Source organism: Salvelinus fontinalis, chromosome 4 (assembly GCF_029448725.1).
Source record: "Salvelinus fontinalis isolate EN_2023a chromosome 4, ASM2944872v1, whole genome shotgun sequence".
NCBI lineage: Eukaryota > Metazoa > Chordata > Actinopteri > Salmoniformes > Salmonidae > Salvelinus > Salvelinus fontinalis.
This window is the reverse complement of record NC_074668.1, coordinates 69,849,063-69,866,551: the sequence shown is the minus strand read 5'-3', so window position 1 is coordinate 69,866,551 and position 17,489 is coordinate 69,849,063. Positions and strand designations below refer to the sequence as shown.

General features: G+C 49.9%; 1 protein-coding gene across 1 annotated transcript in view; it reads left to right on the top strand.

Moving 5' to 3' along the window:
- hcn4 (hyperpolarization activated cyclic nucleotide-gated potassium channel 4) overlaps positions 1-17,489 on the top strand; it is a 97,071-nt gene that overhangs the window by 43,667 nt on the left and 35,915 nt on the right. The window contains exons 3-4 of the mRNA XM_055918297.1: positions 1,972-2,133; positions 4,291-4,509. Coding sequence (XP_055774272.1) covers positions 1,972-2,133; positions 4,291-4,509 — 381 coding nt within the window. The remainder of the gene's footprint in view (positions 1-1,971; positions 2,134-4,290; positions 4,510-17,489) is intronic.

Sequence of the window (17,489 nt, the reverse complement as noted above, 5' to 3'; positions counted from 1 at the left end):
AATGAAATAATCTCAATCTCAAGTGTGAGACTGGATTGGGTAGTTTATGATTTATTAATTTGACACACATGGGGATTTTGACAGCTCTTTAATGTTATAGAATGTCATTTAGTTCCAGCTGGAGAATCAACATCACAATATATTGCCTCATATCAGCTACCATAACCATTATTGTGTTTGGAAAGCGAGTGGGCTCTTTAAAAACCAATATCTCCTCCTTGTGTTTGGAGTGGAGCACAGCTGTGGAGAGGAGAGAGGGAGAGGAGGTGAAGAAGAAGAAGCGAGTGGTTTGGTAGATTAAGTGAGAAGGACGCAGCCGGGTGAATGACTCGGCTCAGATGATGTAAATACGCACCGGACTAAACACTTTGAACAAGAGCCCAGAGCTGTAGCTGTAATGTCTCCACCATGCACTCCCCCTGGAGCCTGGCAGCCTGACGCTTCCCTCTTTACCCAGCAGAAACAAGTCTTCTTGGGGACGTTTTTGGCTCTCCCCTTTCCGGCTGGCCCCTCTGACAGAGGTGATCTGATGTGATGGCCCAGAGTCCACACGATCCCATAGAGGCCCGTCACACAGCCTGTCTCAGTACTAGTCCCTGGTCCCTGTCTGTTGTTTCCACACAGCCTGTCTCAGTACTAGTCCCTGGTCCCTGTCTGTTGTTTCCACACAGCCTGTCTCAGTACTAGTCCCTGGTCCCTGTCTGTTGTTTCCACACAGCCTGTCTCAGTACTAGTCCCTGGTCCCTGTCTGTTGTTTCCACACAGCCTGTCTCAGTACTAGTCCCTGGTCCCTGTCTGTTGTTTCCACACAGCCTGTCTCAGTACAAGTCCCTGGTCCCTGTCTGTTGTTTCCACACAGCCACTCCGATAGAAACAACGAAGCGTCAGATCAACAAGCACTGGGCTTTAGGAGGCAACCGGAGACATCTAGCCTGGGTCAGAAGGAATGGTGAAGAGCGACTGCCTGTGTGTGGCTGTGGCAGTGTGTGGCTGGCTTCTCTTCTCCCCTCTTCCCACCATTTGCCAACAAAGATGAGAGCGATCCCTCTCTCAGCCTTAAGCTTTTAAACGGCGCTGAGTGGCTTTTAATAAGGAGAACAGCAGTTAACATTGCACACCGCGGCCCTCAATGGGATTAAGTGGCTTTAAATTGTTGAAGCCATTAAAATCCACACCAGCGTAGAGTAGGCGTCCTGTAGCTGCTTATGAGTCTATTTATCATTAGGATTAACAAAGCTCGCCCGTGCTGCACACACTCAGTCTGCAGGGATGCATACACACACCTGCCCATCCCTCCATCCACTTTGTATTAATGTGCTTACCTAAGGGGTTGATTAGAGTGATTCAATAAAGCCTCCCCCATAGGCCAAGCCATGCTCACATGACCATCCTGACCATCCTCTACAGACCACTCATGTCACTGTCTGTTAAAAGCACATCAAAGATGATGTCCGTTATATTGCTGTACGTTGAGGCTAGGGTCCTGCATGTGTGATGGAGAACACTGTGGCCTCGGACTAGAACGTATGCTCAGATTCAGACTCAACGTGGTCTGGCTCAGCCCACGTGTTGCATATAGGATATCCACTGCTTGGCCTTCACCTTGACTATAAAAAGTATCGACCAAAGGGTTAGGGAACCAAGTAAACCGACAACACCCCTGGAGAAAAGGGTCTTTGTAATCCAAAACAGTTCAGGCCCGGGCTTTGTGTGCCAGCCAGCCTACACATGTCGTCGTGCTCTAACACAATGTTTCTCCTCCTCCTGTTCTGCTCTCCATCCAGGGCCGCTGCTCTGTGGCTGACCCTGTGCCTCTCTGCGTGTATGTGTGACGGTTTGCGATAAACAGAAGACACATTTTTGTTTCTCACAAAATGGACAATAATGTATTGTATTGTATTCTGCTCTCTAGATCCTCCGTATGACCTCTGTCCTAACACAGACCTTTCCTCTACCTGTCCTGCTCTTCAGATCTTCCATATGACCTATGACCTGGCCAGTGCCATGGTGCGTATCGTCAACCTGATTGGTATGATGCTGCTGCTATGCCACTGGGACGGATGTCTGCAGTTCCTGGTTCCCATGCTGCAGGACTTCCCCCAGGACTGCTGGGTGTCCAAAAACAAAATGGTGGTAAGTAGTGCTTTGCTGTGCTCCTATACTAGTTGAGCATCCAAAATGGCACCCTAATATCTAGGAAGTGCACTACTGGGCTCGGGTCAAATGTACACTGTGTGGAATAGGGTGCCACTTCAGATGGAGCCCAAGTCTGTTTAAATCAGATTAGTCCCTCCCTGTTACCTCATCTCTCTGTCGCTGTAATTACTGTACGAAGCCTGTAGCATCATGGGAAATGGCTGCCTTGCATATCTGTCCATTTTCCCGCCTAAATCCAACGTTTTTTTTTTCCTTTCTCCTTTATTCGCCCACATTTATTCAATTTGCTGCTTTTTCTTCAGTTATTTGGAGCTCTCTCCACCAGCTCTGTATGGTTTGGTTTTCTATATTCTGAAGATGAGAGCTAGGCGGTGAGCTTGGCTTCGTATGAAATAATGACTTTCAGAGGACAGAAAGCCCTTATCCAATATTGGTCAAGTATTGACAATTTCCCAGCGAGCACTCATGCTGTTCTTTAATTTCATCACATTGTTAGCTGCGCTGCTGCAGGTCCACGTCTCGGGGGAGGGGGGGGGGGGGGGGGAGGAGAGAGAGGAGAGAGAGGAGAGAGAGGAGAGAGAGGAGAGAGAGGAGAGACGCTGGAAAGCCCTGTCTCATAATGACCGCCCTCTCCTCTGTAATTAAGTTTTCTTTGTGGTTATATAACCAGACCCTGCGCAACACCTGAGGTGTGACCCTGAATCAACCGCGGCACACGGACGCACAGTATAACCTGCCATGTTCCGAACGAACAGGGCCTTTTGACAGAGAGAGATGATTTATGATGAGGATTTGTTGTAGAGCTCACGGCAGACAGGCAAACAGCTCCCAGCCCTCAAAGAGGATTAATCTGGGATCTGTGAATAAAAAACAATTACATCAAATTCTAATTAGGTAATTAAAGACAGACAGGCCAGTAGTCAGTCAGTGGAAACATTAGCCTAGCAAACACCTTTGGCATGGCAAGCTGTCCACTGTCAGGGAGGGATCGCTTTGACCTAAACTTCTGCTCTGCATTACACAACACCATTATGAAAAACTATGACATATGGATTGTGATTCTATCACTGAAAAACTGCACTCTCTCATTAAAATCTAAATGTGTTTTGTTTTGTTTCACCCAGTAAACACTGGCTAATTTAATTGCATGACTTTTCATTTGAATGTGGAACAGTACAGGGAGAAATATAATTGAACTGTAGCTGTTGGTATTGTCACGTCTTCTTCTAGCCAAGAGTAGATTGGGCCTGATAAGAATTAGAGGGTAGTGGTGCTGTGGCTTTTGTCTTTCCTTACAGTAGCTGGCCCATTATCTTATTCGGTCATCCGTTTTATACCTTTTTAGGAGGCACTAATAACTTTCCTATCTCTCAGGTTTTACCCCTGTGGAAATGAGTTTGAAAGCAATTTGGACATGTCACCTCGGGAGAGAGCAGATATTGATTCCGCTTGGACCACCACGGGATCTAAAGGAAAAAAGGGCAATTTATCCATAAACGAGAAGCAAGAAATGAAAAATCACATTTTTCTAAATAGCTGACCTACTTTTTGCCTTGCAGGCCTCTTGTGTCTCGGGCTCTATCCATTCAGTCACTCTCATGGTTGTGTTTAGTTTCTGCTCCAAGCAGAAAAGGCCCAGCTAAGGCAGTTCTCCCCTGAGTACTTACATATAGGAGAGTGTATGTTGGTGTAGCCAAGTGTTGATGTTCCTATTGAGGCATGATGAAGAGGACATCTGTGGCTGCCCACTTACATGATAACGATGACGATTACTATGATGACTATGAGGATGAGAATGATTAGGATGATGATAACGACGTTGATGATGATGATGACTATGAGAGTGAGGATGAGAATGAGGACAATGATGATGATGACTATGAGGATGAGGATGAGAATGACTGGATGATGATAATGATGATGATGATAATGACGTTGACGATGGTGATAACGACGTTGTCGATGGTGATAACGACGTTGATGATGATGATGATGAAAGTAAGAAGGACTCTGGTCTTAGTGCTTGCTGACCTTTTCCCTCCAGACATCTGTCAGAGTGTGAACAGTACCCCATATCACCATATCCCTCTCTTCCCTCTGCCACCTTTTCTCTTCCTCTCTCCCCCCATCCAGAACGACACATGGGGACAGCAGTACTCCTACGCCCTGTTCAAAGCCATGAGCCACATGCTGTGTATCGGGTACGGCATGTACCCTCCTGTGGGCATGACGGACGTGTGGCTCACCATCCTCAGCATGATCGTGGGCGCCACCTGCTATGCCATGTTCGTGGGTCACGCCACCGCACTCATCCAGTCTCTGGACTCCTCCCGTCGGCAGTATCAGGAGAAGGTGAGTAACGTTGATCAGAATGGATGGGAATATCACTGGGTAACTGGATAAGCAGCAAGAGATCAACATGTAGGGAGAACAGTATATCTGTACCCAGAGGAGAGTTAGGAATCTTCACAATGCAAATGAAACCAACCGGACTTCATTTGGACACTCAAAGCATTGAAAATATTAGACTTCTTTAGATGTGTATTAGCCAGTCAGTACAGTACAGTTAAGCTCAGTTTCAGCCCTAAATGAGGGCAGATTGATGCAGGTTTCCGCCTCCCTTCAACTCCTGTGAGCTGCAGTGCTCAGGGCTGCATGAGAGCGAGTCCCAGGCTCCCCTGTGTGGGGATGGGAAGGCCCTGGCAGTTGACGAAGCCCTACCCAGCTCCTAGCTCCAGCTCCTTGCCCACCTCCAGTGTGCCCCAGCCTCTCCATGGGCCCAGTGTGGGCGATAATGAGCCTTGTTGCCAGGCGGCCACATTGCCCACCATCTGTGGAGAGGGACAGAGGAGGAGACCCCTGGAGAGGGTGGCAGGGGCTGTAGAGACCCCCACATACCGTACATCCATCATCAGAGAGCGAGGGAGTGCTCGTGAGAAATAGAGAGAGACTGAGAGAGAGGGGTGAGGGAGTTGTTCAGGTCAGAATCAGCAGAGCCAACCCGTGTCTCTGGATACCCACTGTATGTGTGTGTGAGCGAGAGTCTGCTTACTGTAATGTGAGCACTGAGACATTGTATATTTGCGTGGGTGTTTGAAAAATCTAGAGACTGTCCTTCATACCTGAAGGGATCAATGGGAACAGGAGACTGGCGTCAAATGTGGGCTCCAGATAGATACAACCACCAAACTGCTGTGCTATGGATGTGGACTGGCTGGCTGCATGACTATTGCTGTGGATGCAGAATTCCTGTTGAACTAGAGGGGAGCAGACAGCCATCCCAGCTCAGCGCTCAGTCTAGTCTCCTCTCCTGCTTTAGAGGTGCTCCGCTTGCTGCCAATAATATTAGGCTTATTAACAGGTGGCCCAACTGGGACTCCTCAGCACAGATCAGCATGTGGAGCAGGGGCCATTCTCAGCCACCATGCCACCCTGCTGCCGCCTTCCCATGGGGCCACAGCCTCCTGCCCCATCCCAAGTCTCTCAGAATCCTCTCACCATTCTCCCCACTCTCTGTCTGCCTGGAGGAACATTATCACTATAAATTGCAATAAATATTTAAGTATGGGTTTTCCCATTTATCTTTCTGTGTGCTCCAGTAATTAAGCACGGCCTGTCTGGATGCTGCCTTCCATAGCTCGCTGTTTCTCCCTGTCGCTCCCTGTTTCTCCCTGTCGCTCCCTGTTTCTCCCTGTCGCTCCCTATTTCTCCCTGTTTCTCCCTGTCGCTCCCTGTTTCTCCATGTTTCTCCTTGTTACTCTCTGTTTCTCCCTGTCGCTCCCTGTTTCTCCCTGTCGCTCAATGTTTCTCCCTGTCGCTCCCTGTGTCTCCCTGTCTCTCCCTGTCTCTCCCTGTTTCTCCCTGTCGCTCCCTGTTTCTCCCTGTTTCTCCCTCTCGCTCTCTGTTTCTCCCTGTCGCTCTCTGTTTCTCCCTGTCGCTTCCTGTCTCTCCCTGTTTCTCCCTGTCGCTCTTTGTTTCTCCCTGTCTCTCCCTGTTTCTCCCTGTCGCTCCCTGTTTCTCCCTGTTTCTCCCTGTCTCTCCCTGTTTCTCCCTGTCGCTCTTTGTTTCTCCCTGTTTCTCCCTGACGCTCCCTGTTTCTCCCTGTCTCTCCCTGTCTCTCCCTGTCTCTCCCTGTTTCTCCCTGTCGCTCTTTGTTTCTCCCTGTCGCTCCCTGTTTCTCCCTGTTTCTCCCTGTCGCTCTTTGTTTCTCCCTGTTTCTCCCTGTCGCTCCCTGTTTCTCCCTGTCACTCCCTGTTTCTCCTTGTCGCTCCCTGTCTCTCCCTGTCTCTCCCTGTTTCTCCCTGTCTCTCCCTGTTTCTCCCTGTCTCTCCCTGTTTCTCCCTGTCGCTCCCTGTCTCTCCCTGTCGCTCTTTGTTTCTCCCTGTTTCTTCCTGTCGCTCCCTGTTTCTCCCTGTCGCTCCCTGTCTCTCCCTGTCGCTCCCTGTCTCTCCCTGTCTCTCCCTGTCTCTCCCTGTTTCTCCCTGTCGCTCTTTGTTTCTCCCTGTTTCTCTCTGTCTCTCCCTGTTTCTCCCTGTCGCTCTTTGTTTCTCCCTGTTTCTTCCTGTCGCTCCCTGTCTCTCTCTGTTTCTCCCTGTCTCTCCCTGTTTCTCCCTGTCGCTCCCTGTTTCTCCCTGTCGCTCCCTGTCGCTCCCTGTTTCTCCCTGTGTCTCCCTGTTTCTCCCTGTCGCTCCCTGTCGCTCCCTGTTTCTCCCTGTCGCTCCCTGTTTCTTTCTGTCGCTCCCTGTTTCTCCCTGTCGCTCCCTGTTTCTCCCTGTTTCTCCCTGTTTCTCCCTGTCACTCTTTGTTTCTCCCTGTTTCTCCCTGTCTCTCCATGTTTCTCCCTGTCTCTCCCTGTCGCTCCCTGTTTCTCCCTGTTTCTCCCTGTCGCTCCCTGTTTCTTTCTGTCGCTCCCTGTTTCTCCCTGTCGCTCCCTGTTTCTCCCTGTTTCTCCCTGTCTCTCCCTGTTTCTCCCTGTTTCTCCCTGTCGCTCCCTGTCGCTCCCTGTGTCTCCCTGTTTCTCCCTGTCGCTCCCTGTCGCTCCCTGTTTCTCCCTGTCGCTCCCTGTTTCTTTCTGTCGCTCCCTGTTTCTCCCTGTCGCTCCCTGTTTCTCCCTGTTTCTCCCTGTCGCTCTTTGTTTCTCCATGTTTCTCCCTGTCTCTCCCTGTTTCTCCCTGTCGCTCCCTGTCTCTCCCTGTCGCTCTTTGTTTCTCCCTGTTTCTTCCTGTGTCTCCCTGTCTCTCCCTGTCGCTCCCTGTCTCTCCCTGTTTCTCCCTGTCGCTCTTTGTTTCTCCCTGTTTCTCCCTGTCTCTCCTTGTCGCTCCCTGTCTCTCCCTGTTTCTCCCTGTCACTCTTTGTTTCTCCCTGTTTCTCCCTGTCTCTCCCTGTTTCTCCCTGTTTCTCCCTGTCGCTCCCTGTCGCTCCCTGTGTCTCCCTGTTTCTCCCTGTTTCTCCCTGTCGCTCCCTGTCGCTCCCTGTTTCTCCCTGTCGCTCCCTGTTTCTTTCTGTCGCTCCCTGTTTCTCCCTGTCGCTCCCTGTTTCTCCCTGTTTCTCCCTGTCGCTCTTTGTTTCTCCCTGTTTCTCCCTGTCTCTCCCTGTTTCTCCCTGTCGCTCCCTGTGTCTCCCTGTCTCTCCCTGTCGCTCCCTGTCTCTCCCTGTTTCTCCCTGTCGCTCCCTGTGTCTCCCTGTCTCTCCCTGTCGCTCCCTGTCTCTCCCTGTTTCTCCCTGTCGCTCTTTGTTTCTCCCTGTTTCTCCCTGTCTCTCCTTGTCGCTCCCTGTCTCTCCCTGTTTCTCCCTGTCACTCTTTGTTTCTCCCTGTTTCTCCCTGTCGCTCTTTGTTTCTCCCTGTTTCTCCCTGTCGCTCCCTGTCTCTCCCTGTTTCTCCCTGTCGCTCTTTGTTTCTCCCTGTTTCTTCCTGTCGCTCCCTGTCTCTCCCTGTTTCTCCCTGTCGCTCCCTGTGTCTCCCTGTCTCTCCCTGTCGCTCCCTGTCTCTCCCTGTTTCTCCCTGTCGCTCTTTGTTTCTCCCTGTTTCTCCCTGTCTCTCCTTGTCGCTCCCTGTCTCTCCCTGTTTCTCCCTGTCACTCTTTGTTTCTCCCTGTCTCTCCCTGTCTCTCCCTGTTTCTCCCTGTCGCTCTTTGTTTCTCCCTGTTTCTCCCTGTCGCTCCCTGTCTCTCCCTGTTTCTCCCTGTCGCTCTTTGTTTCTCCCTGTTTCTTCCTGTCGCTCCCTGTCTCTCCCTGTTTCTCCCTGTCGCTCTTTGTTTCTCCCTGTCTCTCCCTGTTTCTCCCTGTCGCTCCCTGTTTCTCCCTGTTTCTCCCTGTCGCTCCCTGTTTCTCCCTGTCGCTCTTTGTTTCTCCCTGTCTCTCCCTGTTTCTCCCTGTTTCTCCCTGTTTCTCCCTGTTTCTCCCTGTCGCTCCCTGTTTCTCCCTGTCGCTCCCTGTTTCTCCCTGTCGCTCCCTGTTTCTCCCTGTCGCTCCCTGTTTCTTTCTGTCGCTCCCTGTTTCTCCCTGTCGCTCCCTGTTTCTCCCTGTTTCTCCCTGTCGCTCTTTGTTTCTCCCTGTTTCTCCCTGTCTCTCCCTGTTTCTCCCTGTCGCTCCCTGTGTCTCCCTGTTGCTCCCTGTTTCTCCCTGTTTCTCCCTGTCGCTCCCTGTTTCTTTCTGTCGCTCCCTGTTTCTCCCTGTCGCTCCCTGTTTCTCCCTGTTTCTCCCTGTCTCTCCCTGTTTCTCCCTGTCTCTCCCTGTTTCTCCCTGTCGCTCCCTGTTTCTCCCTGTCGCTCCCTGTCGCTCCCTGTTTCTCCCTGTCGCTCCCTGTTTCTTTCTGTCGCTCCCTGTTTCTCCCTGTCGCTCCCTGTTTCTCCCTGTTTCTCCCTGTCGCTCTTTGTTTCTCCCTGTTTCTCCCTGTCTCTCCCTGTTTCTCCCTGTCGCTCCCTGTGTCTCCCTGTCTCTCCCTGTCGCTCCCTGTCTCTCCCTGTTTCTCCCTGTCGCTCTTTGTTTCTCCCTGTCGCTCTTTGTTTCTCCCTGTCTCTCCCTGTTTCTCTCTGTCGCTCCCTGTCTCTCCCTGTTTCTCCCTGTCGCTCTTTGTTTCTCCCTGTTTCTTCCTGTCGCTCCCTGTTTCTCCCTGTCGCTCCCTGTCTCTCCCTGTTTCTCCCTGTCGCTCTTTGTTTCTCCCTGTCTCTCCCTGTTTCTCCCTGTCTCTTCTTGTCGCTCCCTGTCTCTCCCTGTTTCTCCCTGTCACTCTTTCTTTCTCCCTGTCTCTCCCTGTTTCTCCCTGTCGCTCCCTGTTTCTCCCTGTCGCTCTTTGTTTCTCCCTGTCTCTCCCTGTCTCTCCCTGTTTCTCCCTGTCGCTCCCTGTCTCTCCCTGTCTCTCCCTGTTTCTCCCTGTCGCTCCCTGTCTCTCCCTGTTTCTCCCTGTCGCTCCCTGTCTCTCCCTGTCGCTCTTTGTTTCTCCCTGTCTCTCCCTGTTTCTCCCTGTCTCTCCCTGTTTCTCCCTGTCTCTCCCTGTTTCTCCCTGTCTCTCCCTGTTTCTCCCTGTTTCTCCCTATTTCTCCCTGTCGCTCCCTGTTTCTCCCTAGTTCTCCCTGTCGCTCCCTGTTTCTCCCTATTTCTCCCTGTCGCTCCCTGTTTCTCCCTATTTCTCCCTGTCGCTCCCTGTCTCTCCCTATTTCTCCCTGTCGCTCCCTGTCTCCCTGTCTCTCCCTGTTTCTCCCTGTTTCTCCCTGTCTCTCCCTGTTTCTCCCTGTCGCTCCCTGTCGCTCCCTGTGTCTCCCTGTTGCTCTTTGTTTAGAGGCTGTAGCTAGACACCAGACAATTACATTACATGGTGTAGTTAGAGCCTGTATCTAGACACCAGACAGTTCCACTACATGGTGTAGTTAGAAGCTGTAGCTAGACGCCAGACAGTTCCACTACATAGTGTAGTTAGAGGCTGTAGCTAGACACCAGACAGTTCCACTACATGGTGTAGTTAGAGGCTGTAGCTGGACACCAGACAGTTCCACTACATGGTGTAGTTAGAGGCTGTAGCTGGACACCAGACAGTTACACTACATGGTGTAGTTAGAGGCTGTAGCTGGACACCAGACAGTTCCACTACATGGTGTAGTTAGAGCCTGTAACTAGACGTCAGACAGTTCCACTACATGGTGTAGTTAGAGGCTGTAGCTAGACGCCAGACAGTTCCACTACATGGTGTAGTTAGAGGCTGTAGCTAGACACCAGACAGTTCCACTACATGGTGTAGTTAGAGGCTGTAGCTAGACGCCAGACAGTTCCACTACATGGTGTAGTTAGAGGCTGTAGCTAGACACCAGACAGTTCCACTACATGGTGTAGTTAGAGGCTGTAGCTAGACACCAGACAGTTCCACTACATGGTGTAGTTAGAGGCTGTAGCTAGACACCAGACAGTTCCACTACATGGTGTAGTTAGAGGCTGTAACTAGACGCCAGACAGTTCCACTACATGGTGTAGTTAGAGGCTGTAGCTAGACGCCAGACAGTTCCACTACATGGTGTAGTTAGAGGCTGTAACTAGACACCAGACAGTTCCACTACATGGTGTAGTTAGAGGCTATAACTAGACACCAGACAGTTCCACTACATGGTGTAGTTAGAGCCTGTAACTAGACACCAGACAGTTCCACTACATGGTGTAGTTAGAGGCTGTAGCTAGACACCAGACAGTTCCACTACATGGTGTAGTTAGAGCCTGTAGCTAGACACCAGACAGTTCCACTACATGGTGTAGTTAGAGCCTGTAGCTAGACACCAGACAGTTCCACTACATGGTGTAGTTAGAGGCTGTAGTTAGACGCCAGACAGTTCCACTACATGGTGTAGTTAGAGGCTGTAGCTGGACACCAGACAGTTCCACTACATGGTGTAGTTAGAGGCTGTAGCTAGACGCCAGACAGTTCCACTACATGGTGTAGTTAGAGCCTGTAACTAGACACCAGACAGTTCCACTACATGGTGTAGTTAGAGGCTGTAGCTAGACACCAGACAGTTCCACTACATGGTGTAGTTAGAGCCTGTAGCTAGACACCAGACAGTTCCACTACATGGTGTAGTTAGAGGCTGTAGCTAGACGCCAGACAGTTCCACTACATGGTGTAGTTAGAGGCTGTAACTAGACGCCAGACAGTTCCACTACATGGTGTAGTTAGAGGCTGTAGCTAGACGCCAGACAGTTCCACTACATGGTGTAGTTAGAGGCTGTAGCTAGACGCCAGACAGTTCCACTACATGGTGTAGTTAGAGGCTGTAGCTAGACACCAGACAGTTCCACTACATGGTGTAGTTAGAGGCTGTAGCTAGACACCAGACAGTTCCACTACATGGTGTAGTTAGAGGCTGTAGCTAGACACCAGACAGTTCCACTACATGGTGTAGTTAGAGGCTGTAGCTAGACGCCAGACAGTTCCACTACATGGTGTAGTTAGAGGCTGTAGCTAGACGCCAGACAGTTCCACTACATGGTGTAGTTAGAGGCTGTAGCTAGACGCCAGACAGTTCCACTACATGGTGTAGTTAGAGGCTGTAGCTAGACGCCAGACAGTTCCACTACATGGTGTAGTTAGAGGCTGTAGCTAGACGCCAGACAGTTCCACTACATGGTGTAGTTAGAGGCTGTAGCTAGACGCCAGACAGTTCCACTACATGGTGTAGTTAGAGGCTGTAGCTAGACGCCAGACAGTTCCACTACATGGTGTAGTTAGAGGCTGTAGCTAGACGCCAGACAGTTCCACTACATGGTGTAGTTAGAGTCTGTAGCTGGACACCAGACAGTTCCACTACATGGTGTAGTTAGAGGCTGTAGCTGGACACCAGACAGTTCCACCATTAGCGCCCACTGTACTGCTGTGCTGAAGGTCAAGCAGTGTTAGATGAAGTGGCCAGGACATGTTGGCTGGTCTCTCTAGCTAGCATGCTAGAAATACAGACAGACAATGTGATTGGCCTTTTAGGTCAGTGTGTGTTAGTGTTGTGTAACAAAAGGATCCAGGCCTGTAGAATCCACTCTGATTTCTAGTAGTAGGTTAGTGCCATAATCCAGACAAGAACCTCCATACAGCACAATCCCCTGCAGCTTTGGGAGGACAGGTGGCCATGTTTAGCCAGTGGTCCAGTTGTTGCCCATCTGATCTGTGTCATGGAAGAGCACAGCTGTTTCTGTTCTGTCTCCAGGGCCTCCAGCCTAGAGAGAAACCAGCTGACACTGCAACAGCAGCCAATGGACAAACTCGCCCAGTCATCACATTGGCCCTGTCCTACCAGAGGCTTGGATTGGAGAACGGGGTGTGGTTCTACGTTGTCACATTAGCAGTGAGGGTAGGTGACGTAGCTCTGCATGGTGAGGCTCTCGCTTTGGGATTAGCCTGCAGATTTGAAGTGAGCAGGACAGAATGGTGCAGGGTAGAAGGGCATCATTGCTACAGTAAGCGTGTGGACTGTTAAACTGTTGGTCTGTGGGCCTATGTTCTGACAGAACTCTGCTTTATGTGTGGAACTGCTCTGTTCTGCTGTTGGCGTGGACCAGGCTTCCTTCCCATTTACACAGAGAGGAGAGGACACAGGAGACTGGGGGCCTCAGCTCAATGAGTGAAACCAGGACAGAGGAGAGGAGAGGGAAGCAGAGCCAAACGACACAACACGCCACATTTATCTGCCCAGTTAGCTGTCTCCCTTCCTCCCTCTGGCTCTGACCAGATTCACAGGCTCCTACAGTCATTAGAGCATAGGGGGGAGGGAGGTGCTACAGGTAGCTACAGAGAGGGATGTATGCAGACAGGGATGTATGCAGACAGGGATGTATGCAGACAGGGATGTATACAGACAGGGATGTATGCAGAGAGGGATGTATGCAGACAAGGATGTATGCAGACAAGGATGTATGCAGAGAGGGATGTATGCAGACAAGGATGTATGCAGACAAGGATGTATGCAGACAAGGATGTATGCAGAGAGGGATGTATGCAGAGAGGGATGTATGCAGAGAGGGATGTATGCAGAGAGGGATGTATGCAGAGAGGGATGTATGCAGAGAGGGATGTATGCAGAGAGGGATGTATGCAGACAGGGATGTATGCAGACAGGGATGTATGCAGACAGGGATGTATGCAGACAGGGATGTATGCAGACAGGGATGTATGCAGAAAGGAATGTATACAGAAAGGAATGTATACAGACAGGGATGTATGCAGACAGGGATGTATGCAGACAGGGATGTATACAGACAGGGATGTATGCAGACAAGGATGTATGCAGACAGGGATGTATGCAGACAGGGATGTATGCAGACAGGGATGTATGCAGACATGGATGTATACAGACAGGAATGTATACAGACAGGAATGTATACAGACAGGGATGTATACAGACAGGGATGTATACAGACAGGGATGTATGGACTTTGGGCAAGATGAGAGGCCATCTGCTGGAAGGGTATGGTGACGGTCTTTAGGTGACATACTGGTAACAGTTTAACTTGGCCAAGAAACACAGTCTGAGTATATCCCCTCTGGGCAGAGAGAGAAGAGAGGGAGGGAGGGAGAGTGATAGAGAGAGAGAGAGAGAGTGATAGAGAGAGAGAGAGTGAGAGAGGGAGAGCGTGAGTGAGAGCGTGAGTGAGAGAGGGAGAGAGAGGGAGAGAGAGAGTGTGAGAGAGTGTGAGAGTGTGAGTTGCAGAAGGAAGATGGGAGGGACGTTTGCAGAAGGAAAATGGGAGGGACGTTTGCAGAAGGAAGATGGGAGGGACGTTTGCAGAAGGAAGATGGGAGAGACGTTTCCAGAAGGAAGATGGGAGGGACGTTTGCAGAAGGAAGATGGGAGGGACGTTTGCAGAAGGAAGATGGGAGGGACGTTTCCAGAAGGAAGATGGGAGGGACGTTTGCAGAAGGAAGATGGGAGGGACGTTTGCAGAAGGAAGATGGGAGGGACGTTTGCAGAAGGAAGATGGGAGGGACGTTTCCAGAAGGAAGATGGGAGGGACGTTTGCAGAAGGAAGATGGGAGGGACGTTTGCAGAAGGAAGATGGGAGGGACGTTTGCAGAAGGAAGATGGGAGGGACGTTTGCAGAAGGAAGATGGGAGGGACGTTTGCAGAAGGAAGATGGGAGGGACGTTTTCAGAAGGAAGATGGGAGGGACGTTTGCAGAAGGAAGATGGGAGGGACGTTTGCAGAAGGAAGATGGGAGGGACGTTTGCAGAAGGAAGATGGGAGGGACGTTTGCAGAAGGAAGATGGGAGGGACGTTTGCAGAAGGAAGATGGGAGGGACGTTTGCAGAAGGAAGATGGGAGGGACGTTTGCAGAAGGAAGATGGGAGGGACGTTTGCAGAAGGAAGATGGGAGGGACGTTTGCAATGCTCCTCAAAGACGGAAATAAAATGATCATCAGAAAGCCAAGGTATAATCTGCTGTGAATAGAGAGTTATTACAATGTGCCTCCATGTGAAAAACGGCAGGCTGTGGGAAGCTAGCAAGCAAGCTTAAATGAGCTCTTGAAAGGAAGCAGGAACTGTGGTAACTGGTACAAAGTGGGAGAGCCTGAGTTATCATACTCTCAAATGCTGTGGCTTGAACTGTGACACGGGAGCCAGATAGGAGATGTACTTTAGATTTATTTCAGAAGCAAGTTTTTTTCCCATATTAGCCAACAACAATCTGACAATCAGTTCAGACGGAATCAGCGGGAAACAAAGTCAACAGGGAAAATGCTTTCTGCTGATTTTATCATTTAAGTATTTCTTTTTTTCTCTTTATTTTGTAACATCCCAACATTTTGAGAATTGCCTGGAGGGGTGCGCATCCCAGGTGGTGTCGCACTCTGTGCCTCTCCCTGTCCCTCTCTCCCCCCTCAATCCCACAAAGGGAATATGTGCATGAGATTGTTCCTCAACTCACCCCTTCCATCCCTCCAAACCCCCAGTATTACCACGCTCCATGCATGTCTCTGCTAGCCTACAATATCTTAAGGTGTGAGTTGGAAAGGGTCTCCAGATTTCCCTATGGATTCCAGCATCACAGCTAAGGCATGTTGAGACCCATTTCACACAAAGGGAATTACATCTCTCCAGATTGAGGCCACAGGCAGCGGCACATCTTTATGGGACTGTGCATATGCCTGTTTCCCTCCCTGAATGCATGTCTGTAACCTCATGTAACCCCATGGAAGTGAGAGAAACCAAGGGGAAAAATATTCTAATTTTCCTACTAAGATATCAGAAAAATGAGACCTTTCTAAACCCTTGATATGTTTGGTGTTAGCATGTAGTTATTTCCATTATCATGATGGATATTTAGTCAATTCCACAACCTAGTCCTATGGCATCAGGACAGTGAGAATCTTGACCCCCAAACCGTTTACTATTCCCAGATCATCACGATCACACCATTATCAGTATACAGCATAGTACGCACTCTCCCTCTCTCCCCAGTCACTTATTTTCTCTCAACTACAGTAAATGACAAAATGGTGGCCGGCAGTCACCATGTTAAATCCCTGACAGTACATCTATCTGCATTGCGGTTTGGCAGGCAGGCCAGAACCCAGGCAGGCCAGAACCCAGGCAGGCCAGAACCCAGGCAGGCCAAAGCCCAGTGTGTTTCTTCACTGGTTAATCCCTCACTAAACTGGGAAGAGGAGGAAGGGGGGGGGGGGGGATTCTACTGATGTGAACCATGTCACATTACATCTGGAGGGGGGCTACTGTAGTGTTGTGATGGCAAGGCACACAACACCAGCATTCTGGGTTTCCACTGCTGCTAAGTGTCTGTGTTCATTTGTTTGTATCCTATCGGTTCTTGGCGGTGTTGGGTAATGATTCTGAGAGTAGCCAGGGAACTCCAGAAGGGGCTTCTGTTGTTGGGAGGCTAAGCAGCGTGGTGTGACATGCCAGCAGCCCCAAATGGCTTTAGAAGCAAATGACAGTGAGTGCATGGTGCACAGTGTCCCGCCCCAGCCCCTCCCATGTAAATCTCTAATTAACACTTGGCAATTATTCTCTTGGGTATGCAATCTGGTTTCTGCTCAGGTTATGGATGTGTCACTGCAACCTTAAAGGTCCTCGATGATGTCACCATTGCCCTTGATTCTAAGAAATGGTCTGCTGCTTTTTTTATTGACTTGGCCAAAGCTTTTGATACGGTAGACCCTTCCATTCTTGTGGGCCTGCTAAGGAGTATTGGTGTCTCTGAGGGGTCTTTGGGCTGGTTTGCTAACTACCTCACTCAAAGAGTGCAGTGTATAAAGTCAGAACATCTGCTGTCTCAGCCACTGCCTGCCACCAAGGGAGTACAAGGCTCAATCCTAGGCCCCACGCTCTTCTCAATTTACATCAACATCATAGCTCAGGCAGTAGAAACTCTCTCATCCATTTATATGCAGATGATACGGTCTTATACTCAGTTGGCCCCTCCCTGGATTTTGTGTTAAAAACTCTACATCAAAGCTTTCTTAGTGTCCAACATTCTTTCTCTGCCCTTAACCTTGTTCTGAACACCTCCAAAACAAAGATCATGTGGTTTGGTATGAAGAATGCCCCTCTTCCCACAGGTGTTATTACTACCTCTGAGGGTTTAGAGCTTGAGATAGTCACCTCATATAAGTACTTGGGAGTATGGCTAGACGGTGCACTGTTCTTCTCTCAGCACATATCAAAGCTGCAGGCTAAAGTTAAATCTAGACTTGGTTTCAAATCAAATCAAACTTTATTTGTCACATGCGCCGAATACAACAAGTGTAGACTTTACTGTGAAAAGCTTACTTACAAACCCTTAACCAACAGTTCAGTTCAAGAAGAAGAAAATATTTACCAAGTAGACTAAAATTAAAAGTAACACAATAAGAATAACAATAACGAGGCTATATACAGGGGGCACCGGTACCGAGTCAGTGTGCGGGGGTACAGGCTAGTTGAGGTAATCTGTACATGTAGGTGGGGGCGAAGTGACTATGCATAGGTAACAAACAACCAGTGAGCAGCAGCAGTGTACAGGGTGGGGGTGGGGGTCAATGTAAATTGTGCGGGGACAATTTTATGAATTGTTCAGCAGTCTTATGTCTTGGGGGTAGAAGCTGTTGAGGAACCTTTTGGTCCTACACTTGGCACACCGGTGCCACTTGCCGTGCGGTAGCAGAGAAAACAGTCTATAACTTGGGTGACTGGAGTCTCTGACAATTTTATGGGCTTTCCTCTGACACCGCCTATTATATAGGTCCTGGATGGCAGGAAGCTTGGCCCAAGTGATGTACTGGGCCGTTCGCACTACCCTCTGTAGCGCCTTACGGTCAGATGCCGAGCAGTTGCCATACCAGGCGGTGATGCAACCGGTCAGAATGC